This window comes from Mirounga angustirostris, unplaced genomic scaffold (assembly GCF_029215605.1).
Source record: "Mirounga angustirostris isolate CCGP_5_RB_7025 unplaced genomic scaffold, mMirAng1.0.hap1 SCAF_9, whole genome shotgun sequence".
NCBI lineage: Eukaryota > Metazoa > Chordata > Mammalia > Carnivora > Phocidae > Mirounga > Mirounga angustirostris.
In genome coordinates, this window is record NW_026991717.1 from 69,369,833 (window position 1) to 69,394,853 (window position 25,021).

At 39.0% G+C, this 25,021-nt stretch overlaps 1 protein-coding gene across 1 annotated transcript in view; it reads right to left on the minus strand.

Moving 5' to 3' along the window:
• AVEN (apoptosis and caspase activation inhibitor) overlaps window positions 1-25,021 on the minus strand; it is a 182,072-nt gene that overhangs the window by 9,204 nt on the left and 147,847 nt on the right. The window contains exon 3 of the mRNA XM_045900413.3: window positions 113-183. Within this exon, the coding sequence (XP_045756369.1) occupies window positions 113-183 (71 nt within the window). The remainder of the gene's footprint in view (window positions 1-112; window positions 184-25,021) is intronic.

A 25,021-nucleotide genomic window follows, 5' to 3' on the forward strand; every position in this document is an offset into this window, starting at 1 on the left:
TACATGAATCACTAGTCTTCTCCACCCCGATACTTTATCTCAACAATAATGTGAAGGCATTAGTCTTCAGCCTTGAGAAGAGTCAATCCACAGTCAAGACAAACCATCTTACCTGCTTTGGACATGAAGCTTCACCATCCCACTCTTTCTCCTCAACAAACCGGAACTGTGAGAAGGAGTCCCCTAGGGATAGAGAAAACATAATTTTATGCAAGAGCCAAAGGAAAACAGTGAGTTCTTTATATTTCCCCTTGGGAATAAAAGTGCCATTTCTGAAGAGCTAACTGTCCAGAATTCAGTGGTAGCATTCAATAGACATTCCTGGGTTCCACTTCTTTACACAGCAATCTGGGCCTGGTGGGCACCTGAAAATACTGTTGGCTTCACACGATTCTCCATAAGCCACCATCTACATGCTTCTGGAAAATAACAAAACAGGCCAGCAGACATGGCCATCAACTCATATTTAGCACATTTTTATCTCATCTGCTTAATGTATGCAAAGAAATGAGTATTTATGATGTGGGGAGTGGGCACAGCTGAAAAGGCAGGAGAACAGAACTGAAGGAAAGAAGTTCTAAGCTGACCCACAATATGACAGGCTTAAACTATCTCTTTGAGGTGAGATTATCAGCCTCAAACATCACTCCAAAAATCACCTGGTTAGAATGTCAAATGCAAAATAAAACTCAAAGAATGTGCATGAGATTAGTTCGTGTGAATCATGGTGCACTGTCTGAGCTCTTGGAATAAAGGAAAATGAACCTATAAGATCGGCATAAACAAGCATGAAAGATGATCCTGGACAGCAAGCTTTGACACAAGGCTTATTTTGTAAATGCACACTTATTTAGTTATTTGTCTTAAGAACACCTAATTTATAAACAAAGAATTATTTCTCTGCTCACTTCATGATTCCCAAAATGTGGTCCCACCTCAATAAACCCCGTTTACTTCCTATTACTTCAGACTTTCTGCTTGAGTCAGCCTCCTATCACATTCCAAACATACTTCCTATTCCATCCTAGCCTCTTTCTTTTTGTCCTTCCCCCTTGTCTGGAATACCCACACACATCTATGCATTCATATTGTATTTATACTCCGAGACTCGGTTCAGGGCCACTTTCTCTTTCGTGATACCTCTCAGGTGACTTAACCAACGAATCCATTCTTCTAAATTAAAAGAGGGAAAAAGAAGTGAAGAATTCAAAATTAAAGAGACAAAGATAAAATTAGAATCTATACCACTCCCCTCATTTCCAAAACCAATGGAGCACAATATGAGCATTTAGCAAAATCAAATTCAAGGCAAAAAGGACCAAGAACAACACTATTAGGAGAAGGAGTAAAATTAACACTCTTAGTCATTGCGGAATCAATTTGATCCCTCAAAAAATTATGACATAAAGGATCTGAATAATATAATTGAAAAGGCCTTATATGTATATAGAACATATAAGTATATATGTGACTTTATCTGTGTATTTTCTTTATAAATATCTGTGCAATATTAGTTTTTAAAAGAGCTATAAAAAAGCCACAAAAAAACTCAATAAATCCTAAAATGTAGCAGTCATACAAACTATATTTGCTGGTGATAAACATTTATACCATATATAAGCAAAGGGTTAATATCTCCTACATACAAAGAGCTTCTGCAAATCAACCAGAATTAAACCACCCAATAGAGAAAGAGGAAAAGGAGTGAAAATAAGAAATACCATTTGCTATATATGAAATAAATCTATGTATGAAATAAATGATAAATGAATAAATTAAAAATCAATCTGGTATATTTTTAAAACTTGGCCAAATACCTGAATATCTCATTCAGTGTTATTTTTAGCATTCCCGAACATTTTCCCCAACATGACGCTTGAACTCATGACCCCGAGAACAAGACCTAAGTTGAGATCAAGAGTTGGACGCTTACCCTACTGAGCCACGCAGGGGCCCCTATGGCATTCCTGAACTTCTATATTATAAATGATGCTATGACTGCAGAGATGACTATAACATATAATCAGCATAAGATAACAGTAATGCAAACAAGGGATGCTACATGTATATATTTTTAATATTTGAATATTCACTTTCAAATACAGGTAAGATTCCAACAATGGCTAAACAGCTTGTTGCTGAGAACAACTTAGGAACACTAGGCCGAACAGAGCTACCAGGTGTGAACACGAGTGAGAAAAGTCCCAGAAAGAAGAGAAGCTAATAACATTTAGAACTGCTTTTTCCCTTTGAGGCATTTGTTCATTCCCAAAGGCGGTACTGAGAAACTGAAGATCTGAGCATAAAGTAACAACCAAGGAGGCTGTGAAGATGCAGAAGCTTCTGCTAGTTCTATGGCATGGGGCAGTCAAAAATTGCCATTCAGGGCCCAAGGATGAGGAAAATGGAGGCTTTCAGGTGGGACCCCTGATGATTCCATCTTAGAAGTGGGGACCAAGTAGGAATAAGCCAGCCCTCATACAGCCTGAGGCAAAGCTGTAAATCATCTTAACCTCTGATTCTGCCCACAAGAAGCAAAAGTATATCCTTTTTGGAGGAAAAGGACATTATCAATAGCCTAAAATTATCTCTGGTATTTTTTACAACCAGTGTCCAAAATTCATTAAAAATCATCAGGAGATGAGACCAAGGTAATAGAAAACTAAGGGAAGGCGGGGGGGGGGGGGGAACTAGAAAAAGATCCACAGAGATTAAGAGAGTAATCAGACATGGCTTTTGTTAATTGAGCAATGTAAAAATTTCAAGAATAGGAAAGTCTGTAAAATCACAATGACATCCACGAAGTTCTCTCTGATTCATACAAAACATACACATAAACAATACAAAGAAGAAAATGACTGAGGAAAATGAGATACCAAAAACATGTTTTGTTTACAGTAATCAAACTTCAAAACACATTTTTAAAATTCTAATAAATAAATCATATAGAGGCCAACTTGGAAAAATAAGCTTGTTAAAATTTTAGACGGCTACAGAACGCCAAGCTCTCTAATGCTGTCACTGAAGATGAGAGAGTAGTCAGACTTGTCCAAATGATGAATTCCAGCATCAAAAGTGCTTCTGGGAAACAAGTTAGCAAAATTCTCCTTCCTGAATTATACTGCAACATGCACAAAAACAATGGTGCCCCTCCTCTATCCTGTGCGTCAGACATCTGAACACGCAGACCTCCTTTAAATACAACAGCACAGTACGTTAACAATGCATGCAATCCTGCTCCTGATTTACTCTCCTGCTCAAAGAGTTCCCGGTCTCTCACCCGAACATGGTGAGTCCACATGAAGACGTGTAGAAACCAGGGAGCAGAGACAGCTGACTGTGGTTGACAGTGAAACAAACATGGGGAAGGGTGTGTTAGGAATCACACTCACCAGCTCTGTGTTCGTAAGGCAATTATGGCACAGTGTAATGAACAGAACGAGAAAGCATATAGGGAGTACTGTGCTTTCTTCCTTCTTCTTCAGCCAAAGACTAATTGCATGAGTTACAAGAGGTTGTGGAACGGCCTTGTATATTCACACAATATCCTCAAACAAGATGGAGGACGAGCTAGTTCCTGTTATATAGGCTGCTTGAACAGCAACAGCAACAAAAATCCCATGATAGTCTACTCTGCAGATAAGAATACCAAAATAGCAACCCTGCTAAATCTAATGATTGCTTATTAAGGTAATTTATTCACTAAAATTTGCTAAATAAGGGGGGGGGATTTAAACAAAACTGGTTAAGACTTTGAGAGTTCACATTTTTCTTACATATAAAAAGTCTCCTATCCTTCTATTCCAGAAACAATGCTGAAGTTGGTGTGCATGAATGAAAGCCAAGATACAAGTGATACTGAAACGATTCTGTTACACCTTGAAAGTCAATGACATGACTGCCATAACTTCAGACCCAAAATTGGTGACAGAATTTTTTTTTCAATCAACTAATTGTGTGAGGCAGCAAAAATGTTAGAAAGTTAGATATATGCGTTGGCAGCAATCTTTAGTATGCTTCTGAAAATACTTAGAAAGTATGTTTCAAGCAGTGCACAATGCTTCCATTTCTGGGATTCCTTCAATCAAACTCACGATCATCACGTAAATCTCCAAGGCCAGTCATTAGTGAGGAGAGAAGTCTTTACCTAGTCTACCACCTAGTCTTTACCTAGTTATTATTGGAGATGGCAAGGTTAATTGCCAAGCAACAACTTTGGTACTACCAGCAGTACCAAACTATACAGTAGTATAGTACAGTGACCGCAGGATCAATCTAACAGCAGGCGGTAGGGTGAAAGGAAAATGCCTGTATATTGTCAGAAGTAAAGCTGACTACTAAAAACTTTTATTAAAAAATTTCAAGTTTTGTCGAAAATTTCAGATTTTTTTTTTTTTTGTATTCCAGACATCCATTCATGAGACACTGATATTTAGCTTTAGTTTCAGCTAAATATGACTTAACACTTGACCATTTGGCCAAAATGTGTACTTGGTATGCCTCCAATATTCAATCAGTGACCTTCTATGAGGCATTTTAGAAATAATGTAGCTTATGTAACGTACAACATGGTGACTATAGTTAATAATACTGTATTGTATAATCCAAAGTTGCTAAGAGAGATCTTAGAAGTTCTCATCATAAGAAAAAAACTTCTAACTATGTATGATATCAGATATTAAGTAGACTTGTGGGGATCATTTTACAATATTTACAAATATTGAATCATTATGTTGTACACCTGAAACTAATATAGTGTTATATGTCAATTATACGTCAATTTAAAAAAAAAAAGTAGCTTTAGATGTACTGACATGGAAAGATTATATCAACTGTTACATGTTGGAAAAATCAAGTTTTAGTGCAGTATAAATAAGATATATAGATATATGCATACACATATATACACATACTATATATACACATACATATGTGTGTATCTATCACAAGCATACTAATATATGTATAGAAATAAACCGAGACCATTATATACCTATTTTAAGAAGGATTCTCTCACAGGGTGGGATTGAAGGAGACTTTTCCTTTCTGAATAATACATTTTCTAGTTTAATTTTCCTTTGCAAACAACAAGTGCATGTTACTTTTCGAGCCCAGCCAGAAGTAAGTAAGGAAATCTAGAAAAAAAGCTGAAATTTCTTGAGGGCAAGGACCTTCTCAGAACACATTTAAGACAAACACGCATAGGTCTCATAGGCTGGAACCACAGGTATCATTCATTCTAACCCTCACTTGATAGAACAATAGAGAACCTTAGGTCTAGAGAGGCTCAGTGGCCTAAGGCCACCTGGCCAGTTAATGGCTGGACACAAGACCTCTTGGCTCCTACCATTTATTATTATTCCTATAACTAATGAAGTTATTTCCACTAGGCTTCTTGGCTATCTGAGTTTCCTAGGGCAAAGATAAATAACAAATATTGATGACATCTGATATACTAATGTTTGAAGATATGAAAATCCAAACTCAAAAATAAAGAATTCTTCATTTTAGGAAAGGAATTACTTCAAGGGTTCCTTTAAATAACTACTATATGGCTTCTAAAAATAAAACTAAGTTTTAAAGAACTCTAAGTCCTCTGATAATGATGGCACTGGAGAAGTAAAGGTGATATACCAACTCTGTCACTGTATTTATAATACTAGGATTCTCACTCTGCCTGACTTCTCAAACTGGTCTAACACAGGTCTTAGAATCAGTAACAAAGTGGACACTACCCTTGTTAGGATTCTACAGTACCATATGCTTTCAAAAAGCTTACCATCTAGTCCTAGGTAACACAGCTTTGAACAGAAGCTTACCCTTTCAGCCCACCAGCAAGAGTGAAAGTACTTGATATAACCATAAAGCTCTCTAAGGAAGGTCAGGTGGAATTACAAGGAACAGCCTTTACGTGGGCAAAGAGAACCTTTACAAAGACTTCCAGCTTCGACAATACACATCAGGTGTACGTGAAGAGTGAGTGTGAAAGACAGAAAATGTACCCAAGCTTAATAACACCCCTTCTAACAATTCAGTAGTGGCAATTCCCATAACTGACATCTGTCCTAGGTATTTGGAGCTTTTTCTCATAAAATTGGCCCAGACCCCTGTGGTGCATCCTTTCAGAAACCAACTCTAGAAAGCAAGAAGAATGGATCACTAGTTCCGAATGAATACTTCATTTTAAGTTCCATTTTCCTGGCTCTTCTTTATTTGCCCCACAGCCCTTAGAATATGTCCTCAACCATGACACAATGTCTCTGGGAAATCACAAATGAGCCTCATAGGCTGACAAGTTCACAGTCTTCATAGAAAGAGAGTATGTCCTAACAGTCACTAGGATGGCTGCTGTAGAAAATGAAATGTACCTTTTTTTCTTTCTGAATTTCTCTATTCTCATCTATGAGAGATGACATATTTGGAAGGTCAAGGTGGGTCCTAGGTCCACAGGCTGACACAGATCAAACCAAAGATGACCCGTAGTTCAGCTTACAGGACATAAAAAATCTTGCTACTCAATTTCGAGCTTCCAGGGATGAACATTTCTTGATGTAGATATCAAGCACTTCGATATTTACCCTAAAACAAAGCAACAGCTAACACTTTGTCTTTGTGAGGAAGATTATACAAGCCACTACAATGATTAATAAAGTTAGGTTGAGCCAAAAGAACGAGAGATAAGAAAAATCTCTCCTCCTGCTCAACAGTGACCTATAATTAGCTTTCTCACCAGATGTGGGGCCCCAAAAGCCCCTGAGCATCAAGTATCCACATTGAGCACTACATAATAAGATGTGCCTATCTTTCCAATGCCCCTAACAAGTGGCTTCCCCATCTGTATGGATTGTGTTGAAGGAAAAGCCAAATACACTCAAGTACCATTAAGAGGGTTCTATACTTTATGAGAGAAGGATGATGCTGACATTCTAGAATTTAGAATCTAGAGGATTGCCCCCCAAATAGTTGGTGAATATTCTGTGTTAACCCTGTACCACCGTAGACAATCTAGTAACCTCTCAGATCAATTATTTTCTGAAACAAGGCCAACATCAAACCCTGGCACAGAATTCCAAGATGAGAGTAAATAATTAGACATGGCAAAATAAAAAAGAGAACAGAAGGACCAATCCTCAGATGGGCAATGGAATCATGAGGTGTTAGAACTGACCTTAGTAAAATAGTGTGTCCATTATGATTAGGTCTGGCTGCATGTAACAAAGACCTGGGAATTTATGGCTTAAACAAGATAAGAAGTTATATCTCCATCAACCAAATGAAGTCGAGACTTGGGCGATCAAAGGCTAGTCTGGGGGCTCCTGTGAGTTTACTGTTCTGTCATTCCTATGAAGTCCCTTCTTGTCATGCTTCAAGCTGATGACCAGAGCTCCTGCTATCCCATCAAAATCCCAGACAGCAAGATGGAAGAAGACTTGAAGGGGCAAAAAGCATGCATCCTCTGTTCGTTACATTTTCCCAGAAACCACCATAGGACTTTTCCACTTGTTTCTCTTTGGGCCATAACAGTATCGTATTGCTTTATCAAGCTACAAGGAATGTGGGATAATTAATTTCTTCCCAGGTGGCCATGTGCCCAGATAAGAATCAGGGGTTTGAAAGGAAAGAGAATGAATACAGGGTGGGGAAGCAAGTACCGTTGACCCCTGAATAACAGGGTTTTAAACTGTGCAGGTTCACTTATATGCAGATTTTTTCAATAAATACCATAAATGTATTTTCTCAGGATTTTCTTAACATTTTCTTTTCTCTAGCTTAGTGTATTGTAAGTATACAGTATATAATATATATAACATACAAAATATGTATTAATCAACAGTTTATATAATCAGTAAGGTTTCCAGTCAACAGTAAACCTATTTAGTAGTTAAATCTGGGGGGAAGTCGAAAGTTATACAGGGATCTTCAACTGTGTGGGGGTTGGCGCTCCTAACGTTGCGTTGTTCAAAGGTCAACTGTACTCTCTCTGACAGATTACCAGAAGGTCCTACTCAAGGGGTAGTTAGTTAATAAGGGTCAGTTTCTAGTGTAGTGATCGTGCTCACTGAAGTGTGAGTTGTCTCCAATCATTTCAATGCAATACATGTAACATCCACACTTCTCAAATTGTAGTTAAAATTAACTTTAGAAAATACATGCCTTTCAACTTTTTTCTCCAATTCTGAGAGGAGGCAAGTGTGGGATAAATTCCTAGTTTCCAGCATAATGCAAGAACTTTTAAAAATAAATACTGTTAACACATACATACATACATGCGTACAGTCATACTACCTTTCTCAGGGAAAATGGGCATATGTGAAGTTCAACAACAATAACTTCAGGAGTAACAATTCATTTATTTAGTAATTTTTTCATTCTTTCATACATTTTTCAGCACAACTATGTGCCAAACACTATTGGGTGCTAATACTATAAATAGATAAGACACACTCCCTGTTGTCCTTGCTCTTGGATTCTGAGTTGAACAAATCAAGAGAGGACTACAAGAAACAGAAAAACATAAAATTTAAAGGAAATTTAAATTCCTTCCCCAAACCTTTAGAAGGGTTTGCACTCCCCCTTTCTTGTTTTACATGTATATACACATTATGGTATGGTCATGGTGTTGATTTCTCAAAAAAGATTCAGTCCACCTGACAACTTATTTGTACTTTATTTATAGCCTGACACCCCAACGTTGGTGAAAACCGTCACACAAACCACCAAAGTTTCCAGGTCTAATACCTGACGGAGACTGTCCTCAAACACCATCAACAATCTTACAGTGACACGCAATTCACTTCCAGAGGGAGATGAGCTAAACCAAAGCCAAACTGTCATGATCTAGAAAATAGCCTGACATCTGTAGAATGATGCTCAGATTCACACACACACATGCACGCACCCACACCCCAGTACAGTGATACAGAAAAATGCACAATCCCACTAGTACAGTGATACTCTCCTTTTGAAGATCACTTTGAAACTCAGTAATGTGGTCTCATGGCAGAGCCAAACTTTGCCTGAATTTCATGGCCTTTCATCCATTGCTCTTTATTACTTCATTTTCTTGTCTACACGGAGTAATTTTTTTTTGAAAGTCAATCTACCCTTATTATTACATATGTCTCTCAACCATGGTATTTTCTACCTTAATCTGCCCAAGTTTTCTTCTTGCAATTAAAAGTTCTCCATCGAGGTTAAATAATTAAAATCTCCAAACACTACAATCTCCTGATGAAACAGATGGCTCAAAGCATACCCTCAGAGGATACTATGGGGTTTGCTGGAGAAAATGTCTGAACCCCTTTCTATCAACAATATGAGGTTGCCTTTCAATTTGTTGATTACCTGCTACATGTATTCCAGAGTCTCATAAATTAAGAAGTCTGACCTATTGCCTTACCTTTGATTTGTCTGATTATTTTCTCACTGCACCTCAGTTCAGTGAGTCTGTCAGTAGTGAGGATGTTCTCATTTTTTTTACAGCTGTCTTACAGTGTACTTGGCTTTCTTAAACCATTTCTCTGGTACTAATTCATATCTTTGTATAAAATCTAAATTCACACCTTTAACCGCTGACAGCTCTTCTTCCAGCCTCTACTCTCATTCGTAAGATTCTATAAAGACTTTTTTTTTAAATCACATAAGGATTTTCCTAATAGAATTCATTTCTCATAAACACATTATTCTCCATAAAAATCTCCAACTAAGCAGCTCTCACAAGTGCTAGTAATACCCAAGCTGAAGAGAAGAAATCTTGAGCCAAGTACTTTTATTGAGGTCAACTCATACAAGCAACACAGAACTTATGAACTTTAGTTTTAACTTCTCCTTCCTCTTGGTTTTCTTTTTTAAACTTTCTTAATTCTGGTTTTTGGGAACATCTAGAATGAGTCTGGTAGGGCAGCAAGTCCCCAGAGAAGCAACATGAGCAGAGGCCTCAAGATAGAAGGGAGTTTGGTCATTCGAGGAGCAGAAGGAAGGCCAGTATGGCCGATGTGTAGTGAGCGGTGAAGAGGCAAGATGTGACTGAAGAGAAGTTGGGTCATATTCTTCATGTAGACTCAACATTTTCAACCAATTACCAAGTTCCACTGCTCAACCCTGTATTCCACAATAATAACCAGGCTTAGCGAAACTCAATTAGTCCTACTTACCTGTTAAACACATCTTACATGAGTACGAAAACACATACTAACTCTCAAGTGACAGATAGCCTTAAACTTTTTACAGATTAAATGAGACAACACAAAACAGTAAAAAATATTTTTAAAAATAGCAGGGCCAAACTGTCACCTTCATAACACAGAGGGTAGAAGATACAAAAGTTCTCTTTGTCTGCACAGGGTAATAGCTCATTCTAACTAACACTGCCATGGCTATAGGCCATCTTCCCAAGCCATTCTTGAGAACCTAGAACCCAAACATGAAGTTAAGGAATTTGGGGAGCTATCACGACTGGTAATTAGCTCAGGGAAAAATTTTGTGGGACTGCTATGAAATGTTTGGGCACAGACAAATCTCCATACCTATGAACATGCCACTTCTTTCTAATTAATACCCAGAGTCGCCAATCTGGAGAGTGACAGAACTTCAGTGATAGAAGGAGAAGAAATATAGTGAGATAGAATGAACCTGGGGAGGATACCCCTCACCTAATAACATGGTGAATCCCTGTCATCTGCTCCAGGTTCGCAGGGGCATAGCGTTCAACCTCTTGGTTTTCTGTTCTTACTCAGTTGCCCACATATTTTTAACCCTGGTAACTGACATTGGCTATTGAACCCTGTTTCCTAGACTTTAGCTATTTAAGATCACAGTTATTTTGAACAGCACCTTTCTGGAAGCAATCCCTAAATCTGAACCTTGACCTATGTTTTGACCACATTTAACTTCCAGCATGCCCAGGCCTGCCATTTTATGTATCCTTTTCATGGCTATTTTTTTCCTCACATAGATGGTAATATTTATTTTCTTTTTTTAAAGATTTATTTGAGAGAGAGAGAAAAAGAGAGAGCGCATGTGTGAGCAGGGGGAGGGACAGAAAGAGAGGGAGAGAATCTCAAGCAGACTCCACACTGAGTGTGGAGTCCGATCCAGGGCTTGATCCCAGGATGCTGAGAGTCAGATGCTTCACCAACTGAGCCACCCAGCCGCCCCTGTTAGTATGTATTTTGATAAGTTTAGGAGCATTCATCACTTAAATGCAGCACTATGAAGCAGAAATATGCAAACAGCACGTTCAGAAGCCTTAGTATTTGCTATTACCGAACACGTTTTGATGGGCACTTTTTGGCCCTGGCATTATTTATATAAATGATACATATTGCTTTTATTGGAACGTCATAAGTTGCCTTGTATTTGGTAGATCTGCTTAAGGCTGTTAGTGAGGATATTGTCATTATTTACAGCTGTCTTACCGTGTACTTGGCTTTCTTAAAAGTTTCCATTCTACACCTAGATGACAGAGTGCTGAGTTAAAAAAAAAAATCTGGGGGCACCTGGGTGTCTCAGTCGGTTAAGCGTCTGCCTTTGGCTCAGGTCATGATCCTGGGATCCTGGGATCCAGCTCCAAGTCAGGCTCCCTGCTCAGCAGGGAGTCTACCTCTCCATCTCCAACTGCTCCCCACCCCCCCACTGCCCCTTCCACCGCTAATACCCTCTTTCTCTCGCACTCTCTCAAATAAAATCTTTTCAAAAAATCTGATGTATAAAAACACAAAATAATAAGACACAGTAACTTAGTAAGCTGAATAACTTATGGATTATACCAAAGGATTCATGAGCTCACATAAACACAGGTATTCTCCCCTTTCCAAAAGTTCACATTGTGCCACTTCACACTTACAAAAGACCGAGGTTAGTATGGTAGCAGCTTTTTCTTTTTTTTTGGTAAAGGCAGAAACCCTCTTCTGATTTCTTTCAGTTAACAAAAAGAGGTACCAATGCAGGTCATTCAAAGAAGTGAAAGGGCATAAAGCAAACGTTAAGAAAGCAGAGATACTGTTCACTTTAAGCCATTTTGGTTTGAGAGAGCTTTCACAGGAACACTCTACTTGCGGATAGCACGGGAAACCTGTCCTGAGATCCCTTGCCACACTTAAAATGTGACTGAATTTCCAAAAGCTTAATTAAGACTTTTCAGAATCTATTGTTAAATGGTAGGAACATCAGTGGATTATCTATAAAGAAACATCTGTTGTCTGGATGCTAACTCTCAAGTGTTTCCAGTTTGAGGTTCGTTTGTGTTTTATTGTATACTCAAACAGTTTGCTTTTCATGGGTATTATCAAAAGAAGCAACAGTTTTTCAAAGTTGCAAAGCTCAAGGTAGAATTTGTACAAGTGAACAATCAGAGGAGTATCTCTAAATCATTGGTTTCTCTCTCATGTTTTAGGAGTCGAATGAGGGTAATAAAGATTGGGTTTGGGGCGCCTGGGTGGCTCAGTTGGTTAAGCGACTGCCTTCGGCTCAGGTCATGATCCTGGAGTCCTGGGATCGAGTCCCGCATCGGGCTCTCTGCTCAGCAGGGAGCCTGCTTCTCCCTCTGACCCTCCCCCCTCTCATGTACTCGCTCTCTCTCATTCTCTCTCTCTCAAATAAATAAATAAAATCTTAAAAAAAAAAAAAAGATTGGGTTTGTTTTTGCTTTCTTAAAGGAAGAATTATCTTCTACATCTTTTTACTACGACTATAGGAGAAACTTTGGCCAAGCAAGGTACCAATGGAATCTGTTTACCTAATTCCATTTGATAAGTCTTAACAATCATTTGACATAATTAACCAGCTTTGCTCCATTTCACATTTACTCTGTTTCCAGGAAATGCCATTGGGCAGAATTCAGCAAGTTAAGGGCCTAATTTATTTTAAGTACTCACATATGCAAATTTAGCCCCAACTGGAGCTTTCCTGGTATTAACCAGATAACATACCTTTTTTTTCTTTGTATCTACCTCTAAAGTATAGGTAGGTCTCTTGTTAATAATAGTATTACCCCATGTAAAAAAAAAAAAAAGCAGTATTTAAATAATAAATACTATCAAATATGCAAATAATGTTTAAACATCTCCATAAAAAGGCTGGGTTTCTCTGGTGGTGTGGGGGGAAAGCAACGAGGAGATTGTTTTTTATAGTTGATGTACTGGTGTATCCAAATCATGATCCAAATAAATTCCCCACAATGTCTCTTAAATATCTTTAGCATTCATAACTTATTTGTTGAGGAAACCAGATCCTTTGACTTGTCAGGTTTTTTTTTTTAATTCCTGGAGTTTACTGATTTGTACTCTCATGTTATCTAATCTGTTCTTTTATTCCTGTATCTCCTATAAAATGGTAGAACTAGAGGCTTGACCAGATTGAAATTCATTTTTTTAGAAGGATGCTTTTTAACATTAGACAATTGAAATTTATTCTAAATTTTTTTTAAGATTATATTTATTTGAGAGAGAGAGAGAGACCATGTACACGTGCAGACTGTGGGGTGGGCAGAGGGAGAGGGATAAGCAGACTCCCCACTGAGCAGGGAGCCTGATGCAGGGCTTTTAACATCAGAAAATTAATTGAAATTTATTTTTTAAAATATTTTATTTATTTACTTGAGAGAGAGCAGAGCTGGGGGTGGGGAGGGGCAGAGGGAGCAGACTCCCCACTAAGCAGGAAGCCTGATACACGCGCTCGATCCCAGGACCCCGGGATCATGACTTGAGCCAAAGGCAGACACTTAATTGACTGAGCCACCCAGGGCCCCAGAAAATCAATTGAAATTTAAAAGGACAGAATCCAATTTTGCATAAAGGTGTAATGTTGGTTTTTCAGGTTATCTGGACAGGAGGAAAGTATCCCAGACCTACTTTTTGCCTGAAATTTTTAGGAAATGAGCAGATCCTACAGTTGCTCATCAGTAACATCATTTAGTAGTGAAATTAAAATAAACAAGTTATAAAACAGGAAGGTTTTTTAAAAATGATTGGTAATGTACAACCTGTACTGTCATAAAAAATGACATCATATAAAATACAAGATGTTAATTGACAAATTTTATTCAGATGAGAACAGGTTAAATCATGATCACCCAAGGAAATGGTTATATACTTGTACCCAGTTTTTTGTGTTTTTTTTAAGATTTTATTTATTTGAGAGAGAGCGCACACACGAGCGAGTGCACAAGCAGGGGGAGCGGGAGAGGGAGAAGCAGGCCTCCCGCTGAGCAGGGAGCCCAATGCGGGACTCGATCCCAGGACCCCAGGATCATGACCTGAGCCAAAGGCAGACGCTTAACCAACTGAGCCATCCAGGCACCTCTACTTGCATCCAGTTTTGAACCCATTTTGTTTTCTGAGGAAAAAGGGTAGGAAGTAAAAGAAGAGTCACTGTCCATGCCACTTTCCCATCTCTGTAATTGTGTGATGGAACACAGAGAAGCAGATTCATGCCCAACGTAAATCCAGAGCTCTGTTCTAGGAAATTTCAAAAAGTAGTGCATAATTAGAGATTTCTAAAGGGGGAACTACAATGCTCTGGGCTGGCTGCTTTGTGGGCTTTATGGAATGACTCTTATCCCTGCAGAGTTCACACGCTGAAGGAAAAGAAAGGGTTAATGCATCTACCACACATGGGTCCCGCACCCCAATACATACACCACCCCAAAGCCTACAGGCTTGGTCCTTTCATTTCCTCTGCTGAATATGGCAAATGGACAGCTTTCTTTCCTCTCACTAATGCAGGGAGCTTCCAGCACTAAGGGAAGGGAACCTAAACTCCTTTCTGCTGCCCCACATGCCTATGTCCAGTGAACTGTATTTGTGTTCTCAGTTAAATTTTAGTGAATGATACCTATTATGCTCATTTCTTATACCTATCACTGTGAAGATGTAATATTGTTAAAATGGCCTTTATGTCAGAATTGTAATGGAATTGTAAGGCGGTATTTTGTTACAAAATAAAATTTCAATTTTTATCACCCTTTTCAGGAGAAGATGTTAAGATTTTCTCTTTTCTAGTGGTGAATGAGGAAAAAACAGCTATTTGAAATGTCAGTGTTTCTAAGCCCATCATCTATTTAAAGCTGTTCAAATGTAATAAGTGCTGGCATTGCCTTCCTTTGGTTTCTTTTGGGAGAGGTCCATCCTGCTGCCAAATGAGAAGATTTTTTTTTAAACAGTTATATGTGACATTTAAAAGCTGATAATCCTATTTAGAGATATAGTCTTTCAAGGTCTCTAGAGAAAGCTTGGATTATATAGTTTACATATGTTTTTGGAAACTTTAAAATTTTTTGATAACTTGTATAATACATGGTTAACTTGTCCCTTTGCTTGGTTTGGTTGCTGGGCCTATGATCCCCTAATGGCATGAAGACCATAAAGACTGGCTTCACAGTGCAACACTTAAGCAGTGAATAATCATAAACTACATCATCATCACCTAGGTAAAGAAAAAAAATCGCCATGAAATGGACACCAGAATAAAATGGCAGAGATCAGCATTATGCGGAGGGTCATCAATGTAAAGACAGAGAGCTCACATATAGACTTCCTAAAGTTCTCAGAGCAGCTCCACTTATCAAGGACTATGAGCCACAATGTGTGTCTGGCACCAAAGGCCACGTGATCTTAACCCAGTAAGATCCAAGATGACCTGCTGGCTCTGGCCCAAGACTATGAACCAAAGCCCAGAGCTCACTCTCAACTGCCCCTGCCACCCAGTGCCCAGGCAGGACTCCACGGGGGTCAGGGTAGAAAGTCAGCTGGGGAAACTGTTTTCATTAACACGGCTAGCACAGCTAACTGGTGACATGTAAAAATCTGTATCTGGCTCAAAAAATCAATGATCATATAATGCCCACCCTGCTGACAAAGGTAACTAGACATCATGGCTATAAGAGGAAATTCCTCAAGTATACATTTGAGATTTCAGGATCGTTTTTTTATTTTATAAAGTTTTAAAGACAAGTGCCTGGGTGGCTCAGTCGTTAAGCGTCTGCCTTTGGCTCAGGTCATGGTCCCAAGGTCCTGGGATCAAGCCTCACATCGGGCTCCGTGCTTGGCAGGAAGCCTGCTTCTCCCTCTCCCACTCCCCCTGCTTGTGTTCCCTCTCTCACTGTCTCTCTCTCTGTCAAATAAATAAATAAAATCTTAAAAAAAAAAAAAAGTTAAAAAAAAAAACAAACGATTACCTGACAGATTCAAGGACACTATTCTAGGTCAGTGAATATTCAATGGCACTTTTAAAGGTGAACAATGGGTTTTCTCAAATCTGATTGAGGATGCCAAGGGAAAACTGAGATCAGCCTGAAGAATACACCAGGTCAGATCCTCAGACCTAACTTTCAGAGAGAGAGAGGAAAGAAGTAAAGTGAGCCACTGGAACAAAGCTGGGGGTTTTAATTCGGGAGATTTATTTTGGTAAATCAAAGTATGACACACTGAGCTTTTATAGTAGTTAAATGATCAGGCTCTCAAGTCAGACTATCTGAGTTTAAATTCTGTCTCCACTATTTAGTGGCTGTTGGTCTTTAAGAAAGTGGCTTGAACTTTCTATGCCTCCACTTCCTTCTGTCAAATGGGGAGAATAATAGTTACTAGCTTCACAGGGTAATGAGGCGTAAACAAGCTGTGCACATAAAGTGTTTTTAACATAGTCACTGGCAGGTAGCAAATGCTTAGTGATATTTATTGTAAATCTATTCACCAAACAGTAAGTAGAAACTATGATACCATGCCATCCTGAGATATTCTATGCCCCCAAAAGACAAGTCATGCCAAGGCTCTCCCAAAAATGTCACATAATTCACCGAGAACTCAGGCTGAGCTCCCTACACCAATTTTGGAAAGATAGCCCATGCAAAGAAAAAAAAAAACCTTTTGCCGTAAGACCACAGGAGTTAAATGAAATTGAAAGGGTGATTGCCAAGTATTGTGATTGTTTGAAAGCTCATGTTTGGGGTGCCTGGGTGGCTCAGTCGTTAAGCTTCTGCCTTCGGCTCAGGTCATGATCCCAGGGTCCTGGGATCGAGCCCCACATCGGGCTCCCTGCTCCGTGGAAAGCCTGCTTCTCCCTCTACCAGTCCCTCTGCTTGTGTTCCCTCTCTCACTATGTCTCTCTCTGTCAATCAAATAAATAAAATCTTTAAAAAAAAAAAAAAGCTCACATTTGCTTTCTACTGTAATAAATTTTTACTGTAATGTTGAATGAGTGAACAAAAAGGTTAAGCTTAGAAATTCTACCTGATTAATTAATTGCCTTTAAAAACCAATCATCTATTGCCAATCATCAAGTGAGCCTAAATTATGAGGACTATAGAAAGAACTGACATTATTCTAAGGCCTTTAAAGTACTTTTCAGAGGCGCCTGGGTGGCTCAGTTGGTTAAGCATCTGCCTTCAGCTCACGTCATGATCCTGGGGTCTTGGGATCAAGCCCCAAATCGGGCTCCTTACTCAGCGGGGAGCCTGCTTCTCCCTCTCCCTCTGCTACTCCCCCTGCTTGTACGCTCTTTCTGTCAAATAAATAAGTTAAATCTTTGAAAAAAAAAAAAGGTACTTTTCAGAGTTTGCTATTAAAAAAAAGTCACATTATAAATTGTTCTTTTATCATGATAAAAATATTAAATATTAAATTTCTTTATTTAAAAATAATTCTATACCAAATATTCATACATAATTTATCATCATCACAAAAAATTATTTGGAGTAAGAAGGAAAATACTAATCTCAAAATTTACCTATCAATGTATCAGGATGGTTCCAATGACCAAATCAACCTCATGTTCACCTTGTTCATCTGTTCATTAATATTAATATAACCAAATTTGCCTCATAACTGTGTATTTTTTAATGGTACTTAATCATTTGGCTCTGATTTGCTGGAGGGGAAAATCCACATAGTATAAGGTAAGTAAATCTGCACTTAGTTTACTTACTTAGATAATAGTTAATTGATTTGATACATAAGAAAACTAAAGTATCTTCTGAAATAACATCTAATCTTCCTTTAATAGGAAAGCATTTTTTAAAATAGAGAATAATTTGGAATGGGAGAAGACATTTGCAAATTATGGATAAATGGCTGGTATCCAAGATCTATAAAGAACTTCTCAAACTCAACACCCAAAAAACAAATAATCCAGTCAATAAATGGGCAGAAGACTTGAACAGAAACTTCTCCAAAGAAGACATACAAATGGCTAACAGACACATGAAAAAATGTTCAACATCACTAGCCATCAGGGAAATACAAATCAAAACCACAATGAGATACCACCTTACACCAGTCAGAATGGCAAAAATTAATAAGACAGGAAACAAGTGTTGGCAAGGATGTGGAGAAAGGGGAATGTTCTTACACCGTTGGTGGGAATGCAAACTGGTACAGCCACGCTGGAAAACAGTATGGAGGTTCCTCAAGACGTTAAAATTAGAGCTACCCTACGACCCAGCAATTGCACTCCTGGGTATTTACCCCAAAGACACAGATATAGTGAAAAGAAGGGCCATATGCACCCCAATGTTCATAGCAGCAATGTCTGCAATAGCCAAACTGTGGAAGGAGCCAAGATGCCCTTCAGCAGATGAATGGATAAAGAAGATGTGGTTCATATATACAATGGACTATTACTCAGCAATCAGAAAGGATGAATACCTACCATTTGCATCGACATGGATGGAACTGGAGGGGATTAGGCTAAGTGAAATAAATCAAGCAGAGAAAAACAATTATCATATGGTTTCACTCATATGTGAAACATAAGGAATAGTGCGGAGGACCACAGGGGAAGGGAGGAAAACTGATTGGGAAGAAATCAGAGAGAGAGACAAACCATGAGAGATTCTGGACTCCAGGAACCAAACTGAGGGTTACAGAAGGGAGGGGGGATTGTGGGGATGGGGTAACTGGGTGATGGGTATTAAGGAGGGCACATGTGGTGATGAGCACTGGGTGTTATATGCAACTAATGAATCGTTGTACACTACAACAAAAACTAATGATGTACTATATGCTGGCTAAGTGAACAAAGGAAGGAAGGAAGGGAAGGAAGAAAGAAAAGAGAAAAAGAAAAGAAAAAAAGAAAAAGAAAGAAAGAAAGAGAGAGAATAATTTTTTAAAACTTATTTCTGTTCATTTCCAGCTACCACTTTCCAAATTAAAGTATCAAGAAACTTAAATCAGCTAAGGGAATCTACCTAAAAAACTAGAGAAATTCAGTAGAAGGCTGATGACAGGATAAACAGGGGGGGAAAAAATCAGGAACTTTCCCCACATACTATCAATAAACAACTAGCTAATGGTGGGGAAGGAGTGGAAGAATCCATACAAATGTCAAGACCTATATGAAGAAAACTGTAAAACTATAAAGAAGGATTCTTGTTTATTCATTTAACAAAAACATACTAAGAACCAACTCTATTAAGTGCCAAAAGTATAACAGAGGACAGTGGTGCCCTTGATGAGTTCACAGTTACATAAATGATGGACACAATGTCTTAGGGGAGCACAGTGTGTATGTGTTGGGGGGGGGGGATCATTAATTCAGGCTGGGCAGCATCAGGTGAAGGTTCCTAGAAAAGGTGATGCCCGACCGGAAAGATGACAAGGAGCTGGCCAGGCAAAAAGCCAGGAGACTCTCATTCAAGGCAGAGCCAAAATCAGAAGGTGAGAAAATGCCAATATTGTGGGTTCCTGCATGCAGTTTCATGTTACTAGAGCATACAATTTGAGAATGGAGTCATGAAAGATAGGAAAAGGTATAAATGGAAAAACAGAACACTCCTGGATGAAATCTTCCAACTGTAGAGATGTCAATTATCCCTAAATAAATATTTATATTCAAAGCAATTCTAATCAAAATCCCAACTGTGAGGGATGCCTGGGTGGCTCAGTTGGTTGAGCATCTGCCTTCGGCTCAGGTCATGACCCCAGGGTCCTGGGATCGAGCCCCACATCGGGCTCTCTGCTCGGCAGGGAGCCTGCTTCTCCCTCTGCCTGCTCTGCCTGCCGCTCCCCCTGCTTGTGCTCTCTCTGACAAATAAGTAAATATTTAAAAAAAAAAAAAATCCCAACTGTGGGTAGGGGGAGAATTTGTCAGCTATTCTCTTGTTTCATGTGCAGAACTCAACATATTGTTGTACTTGTGGCTCTGATTTAGGATAGCAAAAAAGCACAAAGCAAAATCAGGCTAGGGAAAAGGTGCATGGGGCGAAGTCCAGAGTCACAAGTTCCCAAGGGTCTTCTCCCAGTAGAGCCCCACTCGATGTGCTTAATTCCTCCAGCAATGAGATAGGACAATGCATGTAAAATATTATCTACCAGGGAAGGCTCATTAAAGACTTGGTACCAGGGTTCTTACTGGGGACTGATCACATAAGCACTCTCTACCTAGCCTGTTCCAAAATTCCAGATAGGCAAAAGGAAAGCAGGTGTCCAACATAAACTATACTGGTCCGTAAAAAAATCTAGGTTCTGGAAATGGTGAGAATCCTCCCAAATTCCAAGTTCCCAGACACTAGCCACGGGCCAACTTTGCAAGCAGGCCTTTCTTCGAATAAGCATCTCAAGCCTGCTGTGTTAACTCTTTTTTCTGTACAACTATGAAGAGTAAACACAAACCATATAATGGGAAGAAGATGTATTTAAAGTTGGGACAACTACGTTCTAGTTTCATCTTAGATAACTCCATTTTCTTTTTCTACCAAATTCATTCATTCTTTCATACACTGGCTCAACATTTATTGGCCACTTATTCTGGAATCCCAGATGTGGGCAATACAGTGGTGAGTAACACAAGGTCCCTGCCCTCTTGGAGCTTGCGTTCTATCCATACAAGACAATTATGTAATGTGTCAAGTGGTGGTCAGTGCTGTGAAGAACAAAGCAGGGTGAGAACAGCTGGGGCCGGGAAGGAATGGAGGAAGGACTGGTGTTTATTATAGAGAGGTCAGGGAGGCCTCTCTGATGGGGAACATCCTGCAGCGATCTGAAGGAAGCAAGGATGGGAGCTTCCTGATTCCTAGGGGAAAAGCATTCCAAGAGGAGGGGGAAACATACAAAGGCCTTGAGATGAGGCTTCGAACACCTGAACAACAGAGTCCAGAGTGGCTAAAACTATGAGTCATTACCTTTCTTCACAGGATGGTGTGAGAACCTAAAAACAATGTGTAAATGTACTTTAAAAGCCAAGCCAAAGCATTTTTATTAAATAGCTTTCATGTTGGAGAGTTTATTATCTATAGAATATACTTCTGGAATTCTTTTTTCCTATTCTGGTAACTTTTTTAAAAATTATTATTATGTTCAATTAGCCAACATATAATACATCATTAGTTTTTGATGTAGTGTGAGCGGGGCAGGGAGGGAAGAAGGAGAGAAGAACTCACGCAGACTACATACTGGGCATGGAGCCTGACGCGGGGGTCCCATGACCCTGAGATCACAGCCCTAAGGTCACCACCTCGGCCGAAGGAAGCCACACAACTGACTGCACCACCAGGCGCCCCAAGATGTACTCTTATGGATATTCAAAAAAGATTATTCTTTTAATTTATATGTACTTGAAAATATACCTTTTAGCAAATATTTGGTGACTGTGTTTTATATTTCAAACATTTTTCAGATTTCTAAATAAAAATATCGAGTGAATTTTATTAACTATAAAAATGGGCATCTTTTGACTGTTGCAATACAAAAACTTCAAATGATGAATATATAAGATCCCACTATCCAAATAATGATGGCCTTTTAATCTAAGTCAGTATAATGAAAGTCAGTATAAAGACCGCCACAGTATAATTTCTAACCAATACCAAAGATCATTTCTGTTAGTATCCAGCAGATTTCTGGCTTTTATTGCCCTCTCCATTCTTAGCTTATGAAGTCTGTTTTATTTCATTTTGTTTTTTTACAAATAATTATGATTTCAGCTGAAAAATAACATTAGGCTCATTAAGAAGGTCATGTGGTCCCTTGGATTCACCCTCTCACATACCAATCAATGTAAATCTTAAATGATCTGTTTCTCTACCTCTTCCTCATCTCATTCAACCCAATGGGTATGAAATGTGTTTCTGCATGGGAAAAAAAAAAAAATCAGCATCCAACAGGTCTTCTCATTCCATTACATTTTCTTTACTTTTATTTTCATTTTTGAAAAACGCTAAAGTATTATTCAACTGAGCTATGATTTAAATGGGCAAATGATATGCAGAGTCATTTGAATTTTGTAAGTTTTTTTGTTTTGCCTTCCTGTCAAAAATTAAAGCAAATATGAGAGCACTGTGGTTTTCCTCTTCTTTGGGTCCTGTCCTTCGAGGCTGACAAAGCAGCTATGGTTCCTCTTCCCCATAAAGGCATATAGAGAATGTGGCATACAATTTGACGGGGGGTGGGGGGGTGGGGGGGGCAGGGACCGGGGCGGGGCCGGGGCCGGGGGTTGCTGGTCACAAAGCCTGGCTGTGAAAATGGGGAGCAGACAAATGTGCTTTCTACCCATGGCATGCTGGCATGGCAAGGTGGCTACAGACCCAGTGTTCTGCAACACCCAGCTTCACACAAGACCACCTGGCCACAAGAGATCAACCCAAGTTCCCATGACACTGTCACACTGATCCTACTCTGGTGGTGGTGATGCGTCACTGGTACCACCTACGTCCTTGTTCCTGGATGCTGCAAGTTTTCTCTACTTCTTGAGAAGGAAAGACAAAGGGGTAATACAAATTATTTGTTCGGCAGTTTGAGTGAGGTACACAGCGATCCGACCTTGGTGGGGGACCCACAGCACCTTGCCCCACAAAAAGCCAAAACCACTTCTGTGTTTTCCACACCACTTCATTAAAGTAATTATGTCAAGTGCTGCATGCATCAGAGCCTGTTCTTTTCACTCTCACATACTTCTGGGACCAGGGCACTTTCTGGCACACAGTAGGCAGTAAATCTGTGTTTACTGTATGAATGATGTGTAAATCTATGCATTCAAGAATGAAGAAGCATCAAATGAATGTACAAATCAAAGGATAAATCAGCAAATAAACATAAGTGGTCTATAGGACATAAAGGGGGTAGGCGAGAAATAAGGAAAAGCATTAAACATGTTATTTTCATGAAGCTTGCCAAAAATATAGGGCAGAAACATAAAATACAGAATTACATTTGCACTCGTAACTTCACGGTAAATCACAGGCCTCAACTAAGAACATGTGGGAAGGAGAAGACGCAGAGACCACCAATTGGAATTTCTCTTACATTGCCCTCAGAACTGGAGAAAAATGAAAAAAAAAAAAAACTTTCTCAAACAGATCTCAAAGATAGATCTCAAAATGATGATATTCTAACAATCACCACTATCCAAGGCAAGCGAATGATAAGGGGTTAATATCTAAAACTTATTTTTAAAAACCCCATACAACTCAATAGCTAAAAAGCAAATAATTCCATTTAAAACAGGCAAAGAACCTGAATACACGTTTTTCCAAAGAAGACAGACAAGTGATCATTAGGCATACAAAAGTGTTCAACATCACTAATCAATGGGAAATGCAAATCAAAACCACAACGAGCTATCACCTCACACCTGTCAGAATGACTAATATCAAAAGACAGATAACAAATGTTGGTGAGGATGTAGAGAAAAGGGAACGCTTATCTACTGTTGGTGAGAATATAAATGGGTTCAGCCACTATGGAAAACAGTATGGTGCTTCCTCAGAAAATTAAAAATAGAACTACCATTTGATCCAGCAATCCCATTCCTGGATATACAGCCAAAGGAAATGAAATCAGGATTTCAAAGACATATCCACACACCCACATCTCCACTACAGCTTTATTCACAATAGTCAAGACATAGAAACAACCCAAAAGTCCTTAAATGGATACATGTATAAAGAAGATGTGGGGTGTGTGTGTGTATGAATATTCAGCCATAAAGAAGAAGTGTGTGTGTGTGTGTGTGTGTGTGTGTGTGTGTGTGAGAGAGAGAATATTCGGCCATAAAGAAGAAGAAAATCCTGCTATTTGCAACAAAATGGATGAACCTGGAGGGCATTATGCTAAGTGAAATAAGCCAGAGAAATACAAATACTTTACGATCTCACTTACATGTGGAACCTAAAATAGGAAACCATAGAAGCAGAAAGTAGAATGGGTTCAGGGGCTGGGGAAAGGGAGAAATGGGGAGATGAAGGTCAAAAGATATAAATTTTCAATATTCAAAAGAATAAATTCTGAGGATCTAATGTAGAGCATGGTAGCTATAGTTAATAAAACGGTATTGTGTCTAGAAGTCAGGCATTACGTGAGGTGAAGGAAATTGTCACTGTCATGCAGTCATTCATTGGAGATACTGAAGTTCACCTCAGTACTTAGCTCCTCATTGTGCTTAGAACAAGGCTGAGAACACAGTAAATAAATGCACATTTCAATAAAACAAGATAAAACTTTGGGGCTGTTACAAAAAATTGTTAAGATACTTGGGAAAAGTTGAGCTTTGACTAATTATTTGATATTAAGAAATTATTGTTACTATTTTTTTTAGGTGTGATAATGGTATTGTATTTATGTTTAAAAAAAAAAAAGTTCTTGGGACGCCTAGGTGCCTCAGTTGGTCAAGCATCTGCCTTCGGCTCAGGTCATGGTCCCAGGGTCCTGGGATCGAGCCCCGCATCAGGCTCCTTGCTCAGCGGGGAGCCTGCTTCTCCCTCTGCCACTCCCCCTGCTTGTGCCCTTTCTCTCTCTCTCTCTCTCTGACAAATAAATAAATGAAATCTTTAAAAAAAAAAAAAAAGTCCTTGTGTTCTGAATAGTGTCCTCTTCTCCCAATATCCATATGTTGAAACTCTAACTTCCATGAGACAGTATTTGAAGAGAGGGCCTTTAAAGAGGTAATTAAGATCAAATGAGGTCATAAGGGTGGGGTCCTAACAAGACTGCTGTGCCTATCCCAAGAGGGAGAGAGGGGCACCTGGCTGGCTCAGTCAGTGGAGCATGTGACTCTTGATCTCACCCCAAGGTGGGGGCAGAGGAAGAAGAAGAAG